The sequence below is a fragment of the Brachionichthys hirsutus genome, chromosome 21 (assembly GCF_040956055.1).
Source record: "Brachionichthys hirsutus isolate HB-005 chromosome 21, CSIRO-AGI_Bhir_v1, whole genome shotgun sequence".
NCBI lineage: Eukaryota > Metazoa > Chordata > Actinopteri > Lophiiformes > Brachionichthyidae > Brachionichthys > Brachionichthys hirsutus.
This window is the reverse complement of record NC_090917.1, coordinates 5,496,907-5,515,895: the sequence shown is the minus strand read 5'-3', so window position 1 is coordinate 5,515,895 and position 18,989 is coordinate 5,496,907. Positions and strand designations below refer to the sequence as shown.

The following is an 18,989-nucleotide window of genomic DNA, read 5'->3' as shown; positions in this document are numbered from 1 at the left end:
GTCTTCACAAGTTTCTCAGTTTCATTTTCTCTTCTGTCAACCCGGCATGAAAAGCAATTCTCACTTAGCAGCGCTCAGTCACATCGCAACATGTGGGAAGTGTGTAAAGGATTCACGCAAAGGGTTTTAAAAAAAAAAAACAGTTACGTACTCTCGCACTGCTCTCTGGAATGGGAAAAGGCCTGGCAATGCCTTCAAGAGCGACCCGAATAGAGCTAAAAGCAAAACTATTGAACAAACCCAGAGCAGCCGGCAAAAATCCAGAACATATTTTCATTTTAAAAGAATAATATTCTTATCTGCAACACATAATATATTCCCATTGGCCATTGAGCAATGGAATGGGATCAATTATGTGCAGAATTACAGGTAACTGATAATAAGAGGAAAAATTCTTAGTTAAAAAGCGATCAATTTTCCTTTAATACTAACAAATGAACACCTGCGTAAGTTTCAAAAAGGAGTGCCATTGAATATCGTGTGTTCACGTCTTTCTCAGTTGACAGATTTAACCCCCAAAGCTGTGTTTTACACAGTAAAGCGCAAGGAGATACTAATAACAACCCGGACAAAACCACCTTGAGTGGCAGTTTCGTTTCTGCCTACTTCTTTCTTTCATAAACAATTTGAACAATAGGCTCAGTGCAATATGTCTCCGAGGGGGTAACCCAAGACGACTTTGAGAAGGAAGAAACAGGCAAAAAAAAAAAGGGAGGGGGTGCAAAAGGGCTGGGGAAAAGGGCTAGGCTGGGCAGTGCTGCTGTGTCGCATGGTTATTTGGGAGAAAGCCGGAGGCAGGTTTTAGGAAACAAGAGACAGAATTGAATTGATCAGCAAAGGTGGATTATTGCCTCTGTGTTCAAGCGTACAGGTTTACAGTCAGGTTAACTTGTGGTGGGTTAAGGTTCCTCAATCACCAACATGAGGTTGATATTTGTTTTGGGGGGGGCTTTTAGAGATTAGAATCAGGTTAAACTAGAGAAGCCCTCGGAGAGCACAGACCTCCGCCGAGCCCCTCAGTCTCCCTCCCACCAAACATAATGTCTACATTGACTTTATCTGTATTTTAAGATTCCTTAACCATGAAAACGCACTTTTAGCAATTTGATTCACATTGATATCATGATTAGTTTAGAAGTTATTCACCAAAGGAACACTTTCAGTAATGGCGGATTCTTCTGGATCTAGATCCGCAGCTTTTGAAGATGCAACAAATCTGTTTGCCCACTAATAATTCCACAGCGTCTTGCTAAAGGCCAGCAGAAACAGAACCTTCATTGATAAGAGAGACATTCATGAAAGTGTCCAAAAACAAAATCGTTTTGTTGTTAAAATTTACCCCAATTTCAACTGGATCTGTCTCCTCCCATATTAAAGGTAGAACTAGGGAATACGGGACAAAACATAGAGAGCCTGAAAACACTGAAAACACTGAGGAAATGGAGGATTTCTGGCAGAGAACTGTCCAGAGAGGCAGGAGCTGATTAGGGGAGATGTGTAACAGGTGCGTCTCATTCAGTTCAGCCGCAGCTGTGACTCAACCTGCAGCACAAGTCACCATAGCAACCCTCACAAATGGGATTTAATGTTAAAATGTCATGTTTATTCCTAAAGGCACATTCTGGATCAGACCCAGAAGACATTTTGCATGATAGTGCATACTGGACCCCTTTATGACTGATTCTAGGTCAGTGAATTAAATGCATATTTTACAATATCTGCCCCAGGATGCGGCGAGGAGGTGGCAGCTGTGTTCGTCTCCAACAGAGGGGCAGCTAGCGGGCCTTCTTTGCAGGCAGCCGCAATTCACTCCCTCTGTCTTTTCTCACAATACTTTTTTTTTTTTTGGCGGGAAAGCACCAAAAGATGTCGGCCTGACCCAACTTGTGTTGCTTTGACGGGGACCCCTCCCTGAGAAAAGTGCCGCCCGCCTCCACTTTCATACACCATGTCCACCCTGTCTTGATTGATTTTCAGTGCACATTTTGGAAGGGATTACAGCCATCTGCAGGCTCTTGAGGAACAAAGGGGCCTCTTCGCTCTCCATTCAGTACTTTAGAGGGATAACATAGCCACATAAACATGCTCTTCCACTCCTCTACACTTGTTCTCTATTCTGTTTTGACCCCCTCACCCCACCCAAACTGCCCACTCGAGTTTAAGGCTGACCACACTACTACGTTCTACCCTCACGCTGTGCATTAAGGGTGCTCACCAGTGGCCACAATATAAAGACCAATATGAGTCACCATATAGGAAATTATATGGTAATTAAACAGCAATAAATCGAAATTAATTTCTATTGCATTAAAAAAAAAGTATGCACTCTCTTTTGTACATTTGTTCATGGCATTAATACCAAAATAAGCTTCTTTTTCTACAAGCAGTCAAATGAATGGTAACTGTTTTACTTTCTGGTAGCATTTCCTTGCCCAAACATTCAGGCGTAGCGAGTTAGCAGGCTCTCAAATGGGAGCATTCACATTTGCCTTTGGGAATCATCACTCCCAGCTGTGTGAGGGTGTTATGGGAACCAGAATTGTTAGCTGCAGATCTCGGGATGCCAAAGTGCGATCGTGGACCTCAGGCTGACTGTCAGCTGGTGCTGAGCTGATGGAGAGGCTGCAGGATGCACAGCCACTGAGTCACAGGAAGAGGTGGATGAGCTCGCTCGGTCTGACGTTTGGCTGCAGTGGGGTGGATTACCAGTATGGAAACACAATTAGTTTATGTGGAAAACAAAGCCCGATAAAAATCCACAGCTGCTTGTTAGACACTCTTTCCAAATCAAATCATGCAGAACTTGCAGATAGGCTATAATCAACAAAAATCTCCCCCTTAATGTTCATTTATGACCTTTTCTTATCAATTTAGCTCAAAATTGTTTATGGGATCGGACTCAAACATTTAAGTGCAGAAGAAATGACTGCATGGATTGGAGATTGTTTCTCATCTGGAAGTATCTGAAGGAAAACTGAAATGAAAATAGTCAACACGTGGATTACCTGTGGCTCTTGTCAGCTACTGTTGGAAAAAACAAGAGTGAATCATTGGAAAAGGACGGCAGCAGCCCTCTGGGAATAAGGACTGCATCAGGTGTGTGTCACAGCATCCCAACCTCCGTTTGGATCGACAACAGCAGAACACCAAGGAGGCGTTTGTTTTTCTGTCTGCTAGTAGGATTACGAAAAAACTGCTGGATGGATCTTGATGAAAAAAAAACATTTTACTTATAACGGAGACAGATCACCATGTGGACGGTGTTAAGCCATTTAGGAGGGGGAATGAGCTGCTTGGTGGAGGTCTGTGCTCCCCGAGTTCTATTTTAGTTTTAACGCTGTGATGGGACATTTCGCTGTAAGATCAAAGAGCAATAACAGAAATTGTGGTGACACGAATCAGGTGTGTCAACCTCTATTTAGCTGGATAACAGGAAGACTTTCTGCTGGGAACACATGACCTGTGAACTATGTGGGGGGGCTACAGTGCAGACCTACAAGGGAGTGTCCAGGAGCACTTTGCCCCCCGACTGCTCTCTCATCTCTGGAGCTTTGTCCTCGGCCACTTTCCTAAAACTCCCTCAGGGGCCGACGGAAGTCCACACCCGACAACTTCTCTCTGTTGCTTTGGATTCTCCTTTCCTGAGCGCTTCCCGCTCTGCCGTGTCCATACCTCGGCTCGGGGCGCACAACAGGACAGAATCCAGAGAGGAGGAGGGGGTGGCGAGGGAGGAAGGGTTATTGTGTTTCTGCAGTTCTCTGTAAAACAAATGAAAATCAAACAGTATTAAGAATCCGTGCAAGCGTCAGCGTTTAGTATAATCACAAATATGTTTAGCGTCAATCTGCTTCTTGCAAAAAATACTTTCAGGGTCTTGAGCTCATAAAATCAGCAGAATATTAAATGTACTTTCCAAAACCTGCAGTGGTTAATGTCTGAATGTTTCTGAGATCATGTACTTTTGTAATATTTACATTTCATATACCTTTATACTTGTTCTCAAAATCCAACTCAAAAATAGATGATGAAACGCTGGCAGTACTTGTACTTTAAATATTAATGGGTTTTTTAGCCCATACTTTAAAATGCAGGACTTGTAGTAAAGTATCTTCACAATGAGGTACTAATACATTCACTAAAGGATCCCAGTTCTTCTTCCACCACTTCTCAGTGTTTTATATATGGTGGCTTCACTGACATCAGGACTGCAATTTTGGGGGTTCAACCTGGGGTCACAAAGAAAGGACAACAATGCAGGAAGTGGAGCTTTGTCGAACTGTCACATGAAGTATTAGTCGAGGGAGAATAATTTGAGTTCTCTTTGTTTTTGGCTTATCAGTCGTGCACCAGTGACCTCTGATGGACTGGAGGGAAGGGGGCAGATTATGCATGTGTGTGTTTGTGTGTCTCTTCACACAGGGATGTGCGGCTTGTTTTGTTTTTTTTAATAATGTTTTTCATTTAACCCAAACAGCATGCTAATACCTTCAGCTGCTCCTCTTCAAGCAGATTTACTGTGTGCAGACATTTTCACTGAGGTGCGTGCAGTTTGTTTCTGGAGGAGAAACAGATGGTGGGTTTAGCATGGGGGGGGGGGAGGGGGGTAATATGGGTGATTTTGAAACATCTACCATCTCATCGGAGCAAAAATGCACCATGTAACAGGTAACGGATATGTTGTGTGCTGCGGAGGATATAATACGAGTTAAGGTAGGAAACATATGGGGGGGGGGGTAGGGGGGCTGAAGGCGGAGGAGGTTTGGTTTGATTGTGACCTTGCGTGCATGTGGGCAGGATGAAGGGGCCGACTGCCTGGCACCGCCGCTCAGCCGAGTCGGCCACGCTGCTCCTTTAAAGGCGATTTATCGCTTCCTGAATCCTGAAAATGGAAAGCTAAGGACAACAGAATTTCAACCTGTTTTCTAACTCTTTGCCCATTTGAATACCCTCGGGCCCCTAAATCTGTCTGCTTCTTAACCGCCCCACTCTCTCAGGCGCTCCATTTGTGTAGTTCTGATTCATGGGTCCTTGAAGTGACCTATTTCTGAGAAAGGTCTCCCATCCCTTAAGACATTTGGAGCCAGACGCTTTCATTTGGGTCAAAATGTCTCGATGTGTTGGGTGAAAGTGGCGATAAAATTCATGATCCGGCTGCATTTATGTTTGTGGTGCATGAAATGACCAATGGATGAACTCAAAAGGTGAAAACATGAGCGAGGAAATACATCCAAAACTGTATTTTAATGACAAGGACAAACAAAAACAATCCACAATACTGACTTTTCCTGCTTTCCAGAATTTCTTGGTGATATACTTATGTTCACATTGATATCGACAAATTCACAAGACAAACAAACATTGGCAGCGTACACGTCAGAGACGTTCCACCTCAGCACATCATGATAATTTGGTACCAACCCCTCCCCGGGTTGATATAGTGCATCAAATATATCACTGAACTTGCAATTCCACCCCATTTTACACAGTTCTCTTAAATCAAATACATTTACTCTTGTTTTGAAGTGAAACATGCATCTTGCAAAATAAAGCCTGCCTCTCCCCTCTTCAGAGAGCAGACGCCTCAGAGCTGACTCGAATACGAAGGTTCTTGAAGCCCCGCTCTGAGCTGGGAAACCTGCTCAGTGAGCCTTTCCTCATTACCGTCGCGCTCACATTTGTACATATATTAATTTCCCACTCGTCCCTCTACGCTACATATAGTTGCTTTGTATTTGGTTTTCAGTGCTTGCAGCATTACACCTCTCCAGATCATTCCCTTTTCTTCATCAGTGCAAATATAATATATTTATATCATGTTGTCTTTTTTCTTTTTGACACAATCTCCTTTAAAATTAACACTGCGGACGTCCCCCAGTATGAGGGGGCGGGGGAAGCCTTTTAAACAGCCATCATTGACGTCAACTAGAAGGCTGTAAGCTTGCTGTAGATCTTTTCTTAAATTTTCCAGAGTTTAATTTATCCCAAACCGAAAGCCTTTCACTCGTTTGTCTCTGAATCGGCAACACGGTTTGTAAAACACGGATGCTTGTAATCATTTCAACCGTGTCCCCAGCACCACAATTCCTCCAGCTCTTTCCAACCCATCATCTACATATTGCACTGAAATGGAGTTTAATTTTTGTCCATTTCACTCCCCAGTCCTTTGGGAGGATGTTCTCCCGTTGGCGGCGCCATGGCTACATCAGCCAACAGTTGTGGCTTTCCCTCCCCCCCAAACATGGACAAAGGCTGGGTTTTGCCAGACCTTCAGCACAGCCTCGACTCCGAGCCTCAGACGAGCCACTGCGGTTCTGGTTCAGTCTACAGGCAGCTCGCAGGGTATCTGCTGGGCTGCTTTAGCTATGGTGTAAGCCTGCAGGAAGTCCTTGTAGCGGGGGGCGCAGCCCAACCAGGCCTCTCCAAAGTGGGCCCGGCCGGTGAAGAGAAAGCTGCCGGGACCCGGCTTGACCCCGCATTGCAGAAGGGTCCTGACTTGGCCCTGGCTGGTCAGGCGGCTGTTCCCGGTGAACAGGGCGTACTTCTGACGGAACACCCGTGTGGCGCTGACCTTGATCACAGCTGCTCGTTGGTTCTCGTCTTCCACCACTGATCGGATGTTCCCTCGTATGACTGCGGATAAGAAGAACAGTCAATGGATTTTCTGTGTTTCTTTGCAATGAAAAATGTTACCATGTGCTGGTTTTTAAAAGTCTCAAAATATTCAGATGTACGTTGACCTGTTTTAACCAAAGGTAATGTTTCCGGGGCAACCAGGTGAATTCTGAACAAGGGCCCCTTCACCAATTCTAACTTTTGTTGCCAGCTGGATGCGTCCACTGCTCCTTCTCATGGGGCTTGACATTAGGATTAACCTTCAACGGTGCGTGTGCGTGTGTGTGTGTGCGCGTGTGTGTGTGTGTGAGCGATGTTCATGTTTTGAAACTTGTATCAGGAAAACTTACCAAAGTCACTGGTGCAAACGGCCATCAGAATCTCTGTGTTGCTGCAAGGCCTGCAGGCATCTGGAGACCACAAGGAGAGGAAGAAGACAGAAAGGAGAGGGCGAGTCAGTTGCTGACCTCACACAGCACTCTAATTAGCAAGAACACACCTACATGCTAATGCATATTCTGCATCCTTGGAACTCAAGGATCGAATCTGCAGAGCACGCGTACAGACGAATCGTCTTCAACCCAACTCCAACAAGTCCAGTTGATGCTTGTTTTTTTTTTTGCTCTTCGTGATTTACCATGCCCTGGATGATAGAGAACACAGACACTGTTCTAATAGACAGCTGCTACTTTTTTATGTGGCAGGATGGGGGGGGGGGGCCCAGATGAGCTTTAAACTTTAATACAATTTCCCTCTGGGATCAATAAAGTATTCTGATTAAGGTGCAAGGCTCTTCTACCCCAGACAATATAAAGGGCAAATTAAACTTCCCCTTAAGAGTCTTTCAGGGCATCTGCAGTCACACCTCATCAAAGTCTTCTAGACCGCAGCCAAGGACGGGTAATGTGGTGGGGGGGGAGGATTTAGGAATGTACTCCCACTCCACAGAAAATGTTCCTTTCATTTTTGCCAATGCTTCACAACTTTTCTTACCAAATCCCAAAACAGAAACTTCCAAAATGTGTATTTTTATTTTCAGCAGTGGTTACAAAACACATGACTGAAGTGGAAAAAAACTTTTGCTGCATCTTTTAAAGTTCTCTGAGTGGGGTTTTTTTTTTTTTGGAGAACCCTTGCCCACCCCACACATTCCCCTCCTTAGTGAAAACCGCTTGACAAATGAGATTCCTTCCTCTCTAGGCCACAGCAAACCCCCTTTCCAACCCTAATCAGTGTGTGTGTGTGTGCGTGAGAGAGAGAGAGAGAGAGAGAGAGCGAGAGAGACATTGAGGAGGGTACACTCCTACGGACGAGTCTCCTGACAGAGAGGCAGCACAACAAAAGAGAAGAGCATCTCAGCTGGGCAGAGGCCTCCCTGTCACCTAGGCAACGGCAGTAATCCCAGAATACTCATGCAGTCCCCATTCAAAAGACTCTGGATTTGGGAGAAAGCCCCACATACTGTGCTTTTGTGCCCCCCCCCCCCCCCCTCCACCCCTACTCCCACCCCACATCGCCTCTTCTCCTCTGGGGGGGGGGGGGGGGGGAGTTTAGCACTCGGGCTACACGAGTCCACCCAACCCACAGAGGCCCGGCATGAAGTATGGATCATCTGCAGGGGTCATTTTATACCATTCAAGATGAGTAATGTTCAAAACTGAACATTTTTCAATCTTTTCTAGAAGGAAAACAACAACATTTAGTGTTTCTTTTTGTAAACAAGGGTGAAAGAAACACTTAATTTATTTTGTTCACATACAAAAAAAAAAAAAAAAGGTGTCTCTTTTGTAAGATTTCACTGCCTGTGTTTTTTAGGTTTTCACAAGAAATGTTAAATTTAAGTCAAACCAGAAATGATAAGTGCATCTTCAAACACTCCATCCAACATGTCAGATTCTCGCCTCAGACTCACCTTCAATGCTGATGGAGTTGGAGTCCAGTGACAACTGAGCGGTCCAGTCCCCTCTCAGCTCATAGCGGAAGGAGGCGATCCTCCTGCTGATATCCTGATGAGGCGTCGCTTGCAGGAAGAGAGCCACCCTCTCCCCGGGTAAGCGGCTGAAGCAGCGGACCCTCGGCGGCGGCGAGGACTCCAGGCGGTCTCCCACCAGGAGCTCCAGGACGCCGTCTCTCTCCAGATAAAGCTGAGCTCCGTGGAAGTCCTCCGAAGGCTTGACGCAGGCCGTGATGAGGCCTGAGCTGCTGCCACCGGGCCCCACCGCCACGGAGGGCAGACGAGGCGAGAGGCTGAGGCGTAGGGCGCCGGTGGGGTACAGCCAGTCCAACGCCCCCTCAGAGCAGTGGAGGGAGATCTGCTCCACGCTACCCTGCTGCTGGGACAGCCCACTGTGTGGAGGGGGGGGGGGGGGGAGAGAAAAAGGAGGCACCGGCGTTATTTAAAGACTTTACCAGGGAACACTTTTACCTGAAACAACTCTGGTTAATCGCAGGATCAATAAATTAAGAATCCTATTATCATTACCCAATCCAATTTCCTTTTCATATTGCATGAGAATAAATCCAGAGACCATTAAATAATTAGAAATCACTGAAGTGGATGAGGATGAAGCCAGAGGAGGCGCCGCCTACTGGCAATTCTGCAGAAGCAGGGGGGGGGCAACCAATGCAACATCAGGGCAAAACTTCCAGAAACACTATAAATCCGCTTCAGTAGTTTAGAATAAACGCATTTAAAATAAAATGGTCCCCCGATAACCACATATACAGTTTAGGGAAGCTTTTCCTGCACATTTTCAGAGTTAATCCTCCAGTCTCCTGTCTGTCTGGACCCCCCCATGCGTCCTGCAGACAGCCCGGAGGGCGAACACAGCAGAGTTCTGCAAACATTTTAATTGCGCCCTAATGGTAAACCTAAACACGTTTGCACCAACAAACAAAAACCTGCTTTTATAATGGTTCCATCCTGCCAACGCGCAGAGACTGCGCAGTTTAAGGATAGAAATACTTGCCTTCCTCTCCAGCAGCACTGGTCTTCAGAATAGTTGGAAAAAACCGCGTCAAAAATGGCAAAAACTAAAATCCAAATAGAGGAAATCCAAATCCCAGGAGCAGACATTTTTGGAGAAAAATAATTATGATTAAAATAAAATTACAAAAAAAAGCTAGTTCCAAATTTGCGACCTCCCTAAAATCCCTCTATAAAGCAGAACGGACTTTATCTCCGACATCCTCCATCATTAGCATCCTCTCACCCTGATGCGTTAGATAAGAGGACGCTACTCCTTTTACGCAACTCCGAAGTTCTCCGAGCCGCTGCGCGTCGGAGAGTCAGGAGGAGCGCTGCGCCTATAAAGCCTCTGACAAACTTCACGGACCAATCAGAGATCGAGAAGTGAAACTTTAAACCACTCACACAGCAAAGGGGGAGGGACGACTGATTACAGACAAGCGTAGAAAACACCAAATTATTGATCTTTTTTTATTGCCTTTTTTTCTTTAAAAAACAAAAAGTCAAATCAGATTTGATAATTTATTAATTGCATTTCTTAAATTACTGCCTCTTGTTCAATAATTTGTAACTTAAAAGTGTAGTAAGTATGAATAAAGATTCTCATTATTACTCAGATGCATCTTCTATAAATAAACAGCTAAAGTAGAACCAGACTTGTCACCACATGTCATCCTACAAATGATTAAATCTGCATATATGCTCTTTTCTGCACATATGAGTGCAAATAGACTTTTAGTGTGAAACTCATTCATGTGAAGGTCAGATAGCAGAGTGAGGAAACAATAAACCCTTGTTTGAGTGAAGGGAGACGTTAAATAAAACCATGCAATGCTTTGTAATGCTGGGTTTCATTTCAGGAAAAAAAATGTGTTCGACTTTAAGCAATATTTATAAATGTCTTTATAGAAACAAACCCCGGGAGAGACATAAAACAATTAATTAATTCTAACTTAATTATTAGACACACCGTATATGATGGCGATGATGATGATGATGGAGATTTTGACTCCTCTGATTGTCATGCCCTCTGCCCTTTCACCCCACTGGGCTTCCCTTTCATGTTGTGGTGTTTATAACCAAATCAGATATTCCTTTGTGCCAGCGCTGCAATCCGTCTCCACACGCCAGTGACCTTTGGTATACGTGTGTTTTTGTCTGCGTGTGCATAATGGAAGTCTCAGGGCCACCGATGGGAGTTATGACAAGGCCTCAGACCAACACAAAGGCACATGTGCAGAAATCCAGCGGCTTTATTGTCTGTGGTCGGACAAACTTTTCTGTGAAGGAGTTCAAAGCGGCAGGGTTTAAAGATCCAAGCAGTGGGTTTGGGGGGGGTGACACAATCAAAGAAAAATGGGCTTGAATTCATTCTTAAACTTTGTTACAGACTTTACAAATATGTCGTAGGACCCACACGTCCATTCAACCCCTGACAGTCAGAACGTCTCTATGCTAAATGGGTCAGTGTGCACGTTTTCATGGATGCCTGCCTCCATTAAAACAGCATATAAGCTTTGCAGTACTGGTGAGAATTGTGGATCCAGATCACAGTTAACTCTTAAATGATGCATTAGAATGCACTTAAGGATCTTATATGCAATGTACAGTACATCTGAGTTATTTCGGATACTGAAATGAGCTTGGTAATTAAAAATCAAGTATGTAAGAGTGTCATTACAAAGTGGACTCCGAAATAAGGCAGAATGGAATTAAGTCAATTTGACATTTTAGGAAATGCATGGAAATGAAGAATGATTCACCTCACATGTATATCAGGAAAGAAAAGAATGCATCATGACCTTCTGAAGATGGGTCTTAGAGTGATCCGGATACCCGAAATCTTAACATTGAAAACTCCATTTAGAAATTCAAAAATCAGTTAAAAATACACATCAACTCTGATTCACTTTTACTTTTCATGGTTGTTGTATGAAGAGACAAAGAACAAATTAGAACCTTTTGATGATGATCCAGATCACCATGTGGACGGTGTAAATCCAATTACGAGGAGAATGAGCTGCTTGGCGGAGGTTTGTGCTCACCGAGTGCTATTGTAGTTCTTTTCTTCCACTTCATTCCTATTTCTATCAGACATGTCTTTAATATAATCCCTCGTCCAGCATATTGGTGTCACAGAATCATCGTGTTGCCTTTCACATAGGATTGAACTAGAAATGAAACACCTAACAGGTTTTAAGTAACATGCAAGGCTCCGAGTGTGTGAACCGTCAGATCTCGTTGTTTCTGTTGTGCAGCCAGAACAATGGCATCTTTGATTCTAATGAAACACTGTCTGCCGTCCTGGTAGCCAGCCAGATCCCTATAGCGAGTGTTAGCTCGCCATTCTGCTGCGTTCTCACCGGGCCGCCGATGAGAGCGTCCTCAAACAGCACCGCTGTTCGCATACGAGAGTTTCCATGCTGTGTCTATTTACCCAGCGCTCGACATTCCTCTGTGTGCATGTGCAAACACGGGGAGGATGTAGTGACAGTGTGGCGTTACTGGCATTTACGGGACCTTGACATTGACGCGGCGTTTCTCTCACTGTCTGTCCTCGCTCGCTCAAGCACAAAGCAGACCCTTCAAACGCGTAAATAGAGGAAATATGTAATCAATGAGATCAAAAGGTTTACAAGCTCCAAAGTCCAACATGGCTGGCATATGTAGAAAACTTTATTGGTCAAAAAAAAAAAAAGGGATGATGGTCAGCAGACTATGTTTCATTCAGAAAGGTTTGATTTGCTAACCCCAGAGGACAATCTGGTCTGTGTTGAGAAGTTGAGATGTCTCCGTTCCCACACTTTTCGGCAGCTTCCCATAGCAAGTCGGTGCTAATCCAGTTGATCTGACATCGCCGCTGTTTGTTTTCCTGGACAGGCATCTATCTGCTGGTAATGAGATCTAAGACCTTGGTGGGATGACTCAGATAATCAGCCTGCGTCCAAGGTGACAGGAAAAATACGCCCCACCCAGCGCGGGATTTTTGATGAGTTTCCTGGTTATTTTGTCACGAGGTGATGTTTAAATAGTTGTGAAAACATGCTACATAAGTGTTTTATTTTATTATATATATATGATTACGGTAAATACGATTATTGACGAGTACACAACATGTACTGGATTCATGTGGGTTTTGCTGCCGAGCTGGTCACAAAGGATCCCAACCTGTAACCATTATTTATTTTGGACTTTTAGTTCGCGATGACTTTAAACATTACCGCATCGAGGAAATTAAATTATATTAAATGTTATTTATATAGCGCCAGATCAGAGATCAAGGAAGAGGCTGCTTTGAACCTTCACCCCACTGTGTTGATGAGTCAGTGAGAGCAGTGGCATTGGCGTTTTCCCACTTTCCCATGCAGGTGAAGAACTCCTGGTCCGTGGCTGTGAGCAGGAACCGGAGCGACGAGGTCGGAAAAAACTCTTGCTGATATTTACCCTCCGAGCCCCCATGAGAGCTACATGTGAAAACTGACACCTACGCTCTCATTGCACTTTCTCAGGATCCCGGTTGTGTACGTGTTTGTTTGTATGACAGTGGATGTTTCCTGGAGCCTCTCGTGTCGACTCTGTTAGTGTAAAGCCCAGTGGGAAACCGAGTACAAGAGGGTCCCTACACCAGATAAACACTGTCAGAAAGGGTTGATAGTAAACGCAGCTGGAGACGCACAGAGGAACCCTGAGAATGCGCGCTAATGCTTTTCTAAACATGTAATAGATCACTTAGCTTCACAGTCACGTTATTCTCATGTGTGCTTTAAACTTAAACATTAAGATGCAGCCCGTGTGAGAAATAATGTCGCTAAAGTCTGAGTAAACTGATTTTTGTTTGCAGTAATGTCTCACATATCTGCTCACATGCTGCTGTTGTAGTTTAGAATATGTATTTCTCATTTATTGCTGTCATTCATCTTTTTGACACATTCCTTTTCCTGCTTTGAAGATGTTTCATTTAAATCTCCTTTATAGCTCCACACATCAGCAATCCATTTCTTGCATTCAGCAGCTCCAGATCTAACTTAATTACGGTGCCTGAGGTCAGAGGTCACAGCTGGGTGCCCTGGGGGCCCTTTTATTGGTAAAATGGAGGGAAGAGGCTGCAGGTGTTTAAAATAGACCAACTCTATCTATTGTGAGTAAATTCAGGAAGTTCTTAAACGTAAGTTTTCCCTGTAATAAATACACTCTTTGTGCATTATGCATTGTGCCAAGTAGACATTCTCACATTTACCAGGAAAGAACTTTCAACACTTACATGAACTATTACTATTTTATGCTTGCCAATATATTGCAAATAAAGAAACATATTTTCACTGCTATTTGAAGCTATTGTTCTGCATGTTATAGAATATAGATACAAGAAAATGATACTCAAACATAATGAGAACATTCAACATGCTGACGTGTTCAAATTCAACCCAGTTATTTAGCATCTACCCATTATGAAGCTCAGAACGTTGGTTTCTAAAGACATTGTCTTATTTTGAGTCTGATGTCCATCATATGATTCATTTACGCGAGAACTGATTGCAGCGAGGCGGAGAGATGCATTTGTAGCACTTTATAGATGTAGGTGTATCTGGCTGTGTTGTTAAAGCCAAGTTGTGGGTCAGTAAAAGGTTCTCCTTCTGTCTTGTTTGCAGATCTACCACCCCCCCCCGACTCTCATTCTAATTGGCTGAATCGACTTGGAGGGAAAACATAAAAAGAAGCAGAATCCCTCCAAAATTGACAATAGGTATGGTGTTTTACATATGTCCACAGGAAAGACAGATGTTGCCACTCTCGACCACATCCATACCAATGCCCTCATTTGGATACAATGAGGGTGAATACAAAGGGGATATATTTTGCCGGTCAAGGCAGATGCATAATTTTGGCGGCCAAGATGGATCGCAATAGACTTTTTAAGGATTGAAATTCCGCCTGTGATTGAAATGACCAGTGCAGACTTGATTTAATTATAATGCATCAGTGAACGCCTGTTCCATAGCGAACGGCAATAGTTCCTTAAAGTCACAAAAGTAACACTAAACAATATCAGAAGAATTTGTGTTTCATGGTGAAGAAAAGTGAATTCTGCTCTCAATTCGAGATGTTCATTTTTATTTGTAGAAAGAAAAAAAAACTCCAAACATTACATTTGTGGAGCTTTTTATGAATTCAGTTTTAATGCTAAGCTACCCTAACTAGCTGTTAACTCCAACTTCAAATCCATCATATGAGTGTAATAAAGTGACATCAAAGTGTTGAACTGGTCCCTGTTACGCTAAGAATAGACGTTATCAGCAAGATATTAAAATTCTGTTAGAATAGAATGTTAAAAACACGTTATAACTAAAGTGAAATGTTTTCATATATGAGATACAAATATAATAATGAATGTGTCTTTTGCTGCTTGACTAAACTTGACGTCCTCCTCCTCTTCCTCCTCCTCCTCCTGTGCACAGCATCCTTCCCTGTGAATTGGGTTTCGACTGGCTATAGGTCACCCTTGGCTGTGCAGAATATAATTAGCCAGCCTGAACATACACACACATACAGAGACTCACATGGGCTTTAAACTTTAGACCCACGCTATACAATGGGCAGCTCAGACAATAGACACATGCCAATACTATGACCCCCCCCCCCCCCCTCTTCCCCCCTCCCCCCCGGGCTATCTCCCCAAGCACAAAAGCCTCCGCCCTGCTGCTCACTCAGCAAAAAATAATGAGACCGATAAAGTTACACGTTTACATATCACATTTCACATCATACCGTAGAAATAATAGTCAGTGACAGGTGCTGAATCTCTGCTGTTCCTTTAAAGAGTTTAAATTTGACTTGTGTTTGGAATTTTGCTTGACGTCGTCTCAGTCTATTAAGTTTCAAGTAATAAAGTTAAATGTGTGCTATAATCTCCCGACTAAGTTTATACCCAACGATGGAACAGATGCTTTTTACTTTCCCGACTTTCATTTTAAAGTGCAGCTTTATAATAATTGTAACATATAATATAATTGTGAAGGTAAAAATAACAGGATTATGGTTTTACATTGTCCCAAATGCACTAGAATAAGAAGTGGTTTTATGATCTCTCATTAAGCCTCAGCTGCAATCCACGAACCTCAGTGTAACTACTGACTGACTCTTGGGGGGGGGGGGGGGGACATGCATCCTTGTCCCATGGCCCCCTTTTCATCTTTTTCTTTTTTTTTTACAGGCTGCAGGCTGCACAACAGCTTCCTCCTCTTCATGCTAAACACCTTCCTCTGCTTTATCAGTGGGACTATACCATTAAAAAATATATGCAAGTGAAGCAAGGGCGGGGGTGAAGTGGGGAACCCTCGAGGGGACCGCCAAAATTTGCTGTCTCCCTGACTTCATTAAAACCCAACCCCCAATGTCTTTGACTCACACCACTTCAGAGGTATCACATCACCTTTCCCTTGGGGTGTACCGGTGGGCGAGCCTGCATGCTCTCATGCTAGCAGGTGTATTTGAATGAATGCGACAGGTGTGATGTATCTGTGCTGGTTTTTCTGGATTTTCAGGATTTGAGACATTAAAAATATTTTTTTTTATTTGTTGTAGACGTGGCCAGGATGTTTTTCTTTCTTTGAGTTGTCAGAATCCTGCAAAGCATTCCAGAAGCAACAAATATTTATGCCACAGCTCCATGTTGTTATTTTATTTGGTTTTATTTTCCTTATTTTCCTTGAACCTTGAACCTTGAACAAAAACAGTGCATATACAAATCAGTGTGCGTAGAAGTGAGTCTTCAATAGGGGTGATCTCTCTCTGCACTGACGTGCGTCTTCCTGCAGTCAAGGGAGAAGGGGAAGAAAAGATTAAAAATCCTTGACACATTGTAACACGAACACATAAGATTAAGCGCATGCATTCACCCGTACTTTTCCATATGCACATTGGCACGTAGTCCAATCTTAAGGAATTTGAGCCTATCTGCACATCTATGCAGGGTAATCAGGGCCTCTTCACAGACAGGGTCACTGAGGGTGAAATGTTTGTGATGGAAATTTGGACGGCAGGCGTAGAAAAACAAAGCTAGGGACAGGACGCCCCTGAGACGACATACTTTACACATGAGATAAAAATACAAAAAAAACAACCCCACTTGTATTAGGATAAAAAGGAATGTAAACCATTTATCACATTAATGAAGAATTTCTCTGAAGTCACTTTTACTAAATTATTGGAGAATAGTCAGAAAAGAGAGGATTTTGTTGCATATTTAATTCTGGGAACTGATTGTAAAGTTACAGCCAAATACACAAACAACTAGAGTTGAACTCATCTTCATTTTGACATTTCACAATGAAATTCTCCCACACTTGGTATAAAACAATTGATTTTCCTCTAAGGTTTAGTGAATGATTCCTAGTTAGTGCAAGGTATCACTACAGATCCTGGGCTCCGGTAAAGGAACGATCGAACTGATGTCACACCTTCACCACCGGAGCCTGAGGCATATAGATTCTGTAAGACGAAGGCATCCGATGGGCCTCACTGAGAAATCACACAAAGATGGGATTTAATAGTCCTTCGATTGAGCAGTTCTGAAAAGCCAACCTCTGACCCCCCCAGCTTTGACCTTTGGTAACCCCCCCCCATCCTCCAGGGTCCAGTGCATGTCTCTGGCCATTTGTCAAGCTCCTCACACTGATCTGATTACCAACCAATTTGGAATTTGCAGACTACACACTTCTAGGATCAAGACAAGCTCCTTTCAGAAACTTTGCATGACAACAAATAGATGATTTTTAGCAGACAGACCAAAAGGGTGAGTGATTGTTCTGTTCAAGCGAAGGAGATAGTCCCAATTTAGATTCCAAACCTGTTGTCTGGTAATTGCTCTACAGACTTCATCTAATAAAGCAGAGGAGGAAATAACCACCCAAGCTAAACATGGATCCCATCAATTCCATCCAGATCTAATGAATAACAGCATCCAAACACAACAAAGCTATTTTCAGAACACTGAAGTAGACACCATCATTTTATTTGATAATTAAAGGCATTAAACCTATTTAATATTTGATGTAGACAATAAAATATCAGTCTATGAGAGTGAGAGAGAGAGAGAGAGAGAGAGAGAGACACACGCACACACACGTAATTAGCCCACAGCTCATTATGTCTGCTTCACCTCTTTTGGGCTGCCTTCGGGGGCTGGGGGTGGGACAGGGTGGGATTTGGTGACCCTGGAGAGCATGACCAGAGGACACATTCCAGGAGGACAGTGGGGGGTGCATGGAGCTGCAGGGAGGGAAAGTAACTTGTTGGAGTCCCTGCAGGTTGTGTTCACTCCTGTGGGGATCCAAATTGACTTTAACACACCAGTAATGAATGAGCAGGGATCACCTTTGATTTGATAATGTGATGACATGCAACTAAAACAAAGCTCATTGTTATAAAAATCTGTAAACACACATTTCCATCTGGAGGCGGTTGTCAGTCCGATTAATGGTTAACTTTATTTTTTTTATTTAAATGCATTGGTGAAGGGGTGAGGGGGTGGGGGGGATTCCTCCACATCTGTGAGCTGCTCAAGTGCAAGAGTTTTGATTTCCCTCCAAAAACTCTTTTAGACCCTCTCCCCCACCGCAAGCTGCACGGCATCCACCCCCAGCCGTCACACATCAATCCATGATGGGTATGTGTGGGTTTGGGGAACTGAGGTGTCAGTGAGTTGGCTTTTATCCCCCCCCCCCTATCTATCTAGCATTGTCTGTGGGTCTAAATGCATGAGTTTGCATGAGTTTATGTGCAGGTTTAGTTGCTGCTCATCCCAATATCTTTGTAGTTTAAAAGTAGACCACCAACGCTTGAACTCTCCTCAACAATCCACGCTTTGTTGGTGTCGTGTATGTCTGGGCAAAGTCTGAATGAAGGAGAAGGCTCTGTGTCTGAGTCGAGCTGAGTTATTCCACCCCCTCCCTTTGTTGATCATGCCTGCAGAGGTGTGTGGGTGACCTTTGACCCTGTGGTATCTTTAGCCCTCCTTTTACTTGCCTTTCATCAAGGCGTCCCTCTTTTAACTCTTAAGCTAAGTAAACGTTAATAACCAGTGGTTCAGAGTTAATGCCTGCATACACAAAGGCACATTTACACAGTCAATTGTTCATAAAAAATTACCTGACACCTATAACCATTAATAGATTGGAGGACACAAGAAAAACTGTTTTTGTGATTTGCCTACTTATCACCAGTGTCGATTTGATGCAGCCGCAGCTTTCTGCTGCAAAAAAATGCATTCATTAGATTTAATTTTTCTACTGAAACTCTACAGTCATTCTGCAACAATTAAAATCACATTAACCAACTTGCATCCATAACTTCTGCACATGTAAAATGAGATGCTCTATCTCAGGGCTTCCCAATTTTTCATTTGCCCTAG

General features: G+C 43.5%; 1 protein-coding gene across 1 annotated transcript; it reads right to left on the bottom strand.

Moving 5' to 3' along the window:
• Positions 1 to 6,311: 6,311 nt before the first annotated feature.
• On the bottom strand, positions 6,312 to 9,688 carry metrn (meteorin, glial cell differentiation regulator). Its single transcript, XM_068754618.1, has 4 exons — positions 9,582 to 9,688; positions 8,525 to 8,958; positions 6,963 to 7,022; positions 6,312 to 6,630 (listed from the first exon to the last, which is right to left on the bottom strand). Exons 1-4 carry the CDS (start codon positions 9,686 to 9,688, stop codon positions 6,317 to 6,319), a joined length of 915 nt encoding a protein of 304 aa, XP_068610719.1. The 3' UTR covers positions 6,312 to 6,316.
• Between the last annotated feature and the right edge of the window lie 9,301 nt (positions 9,689 to 18,989).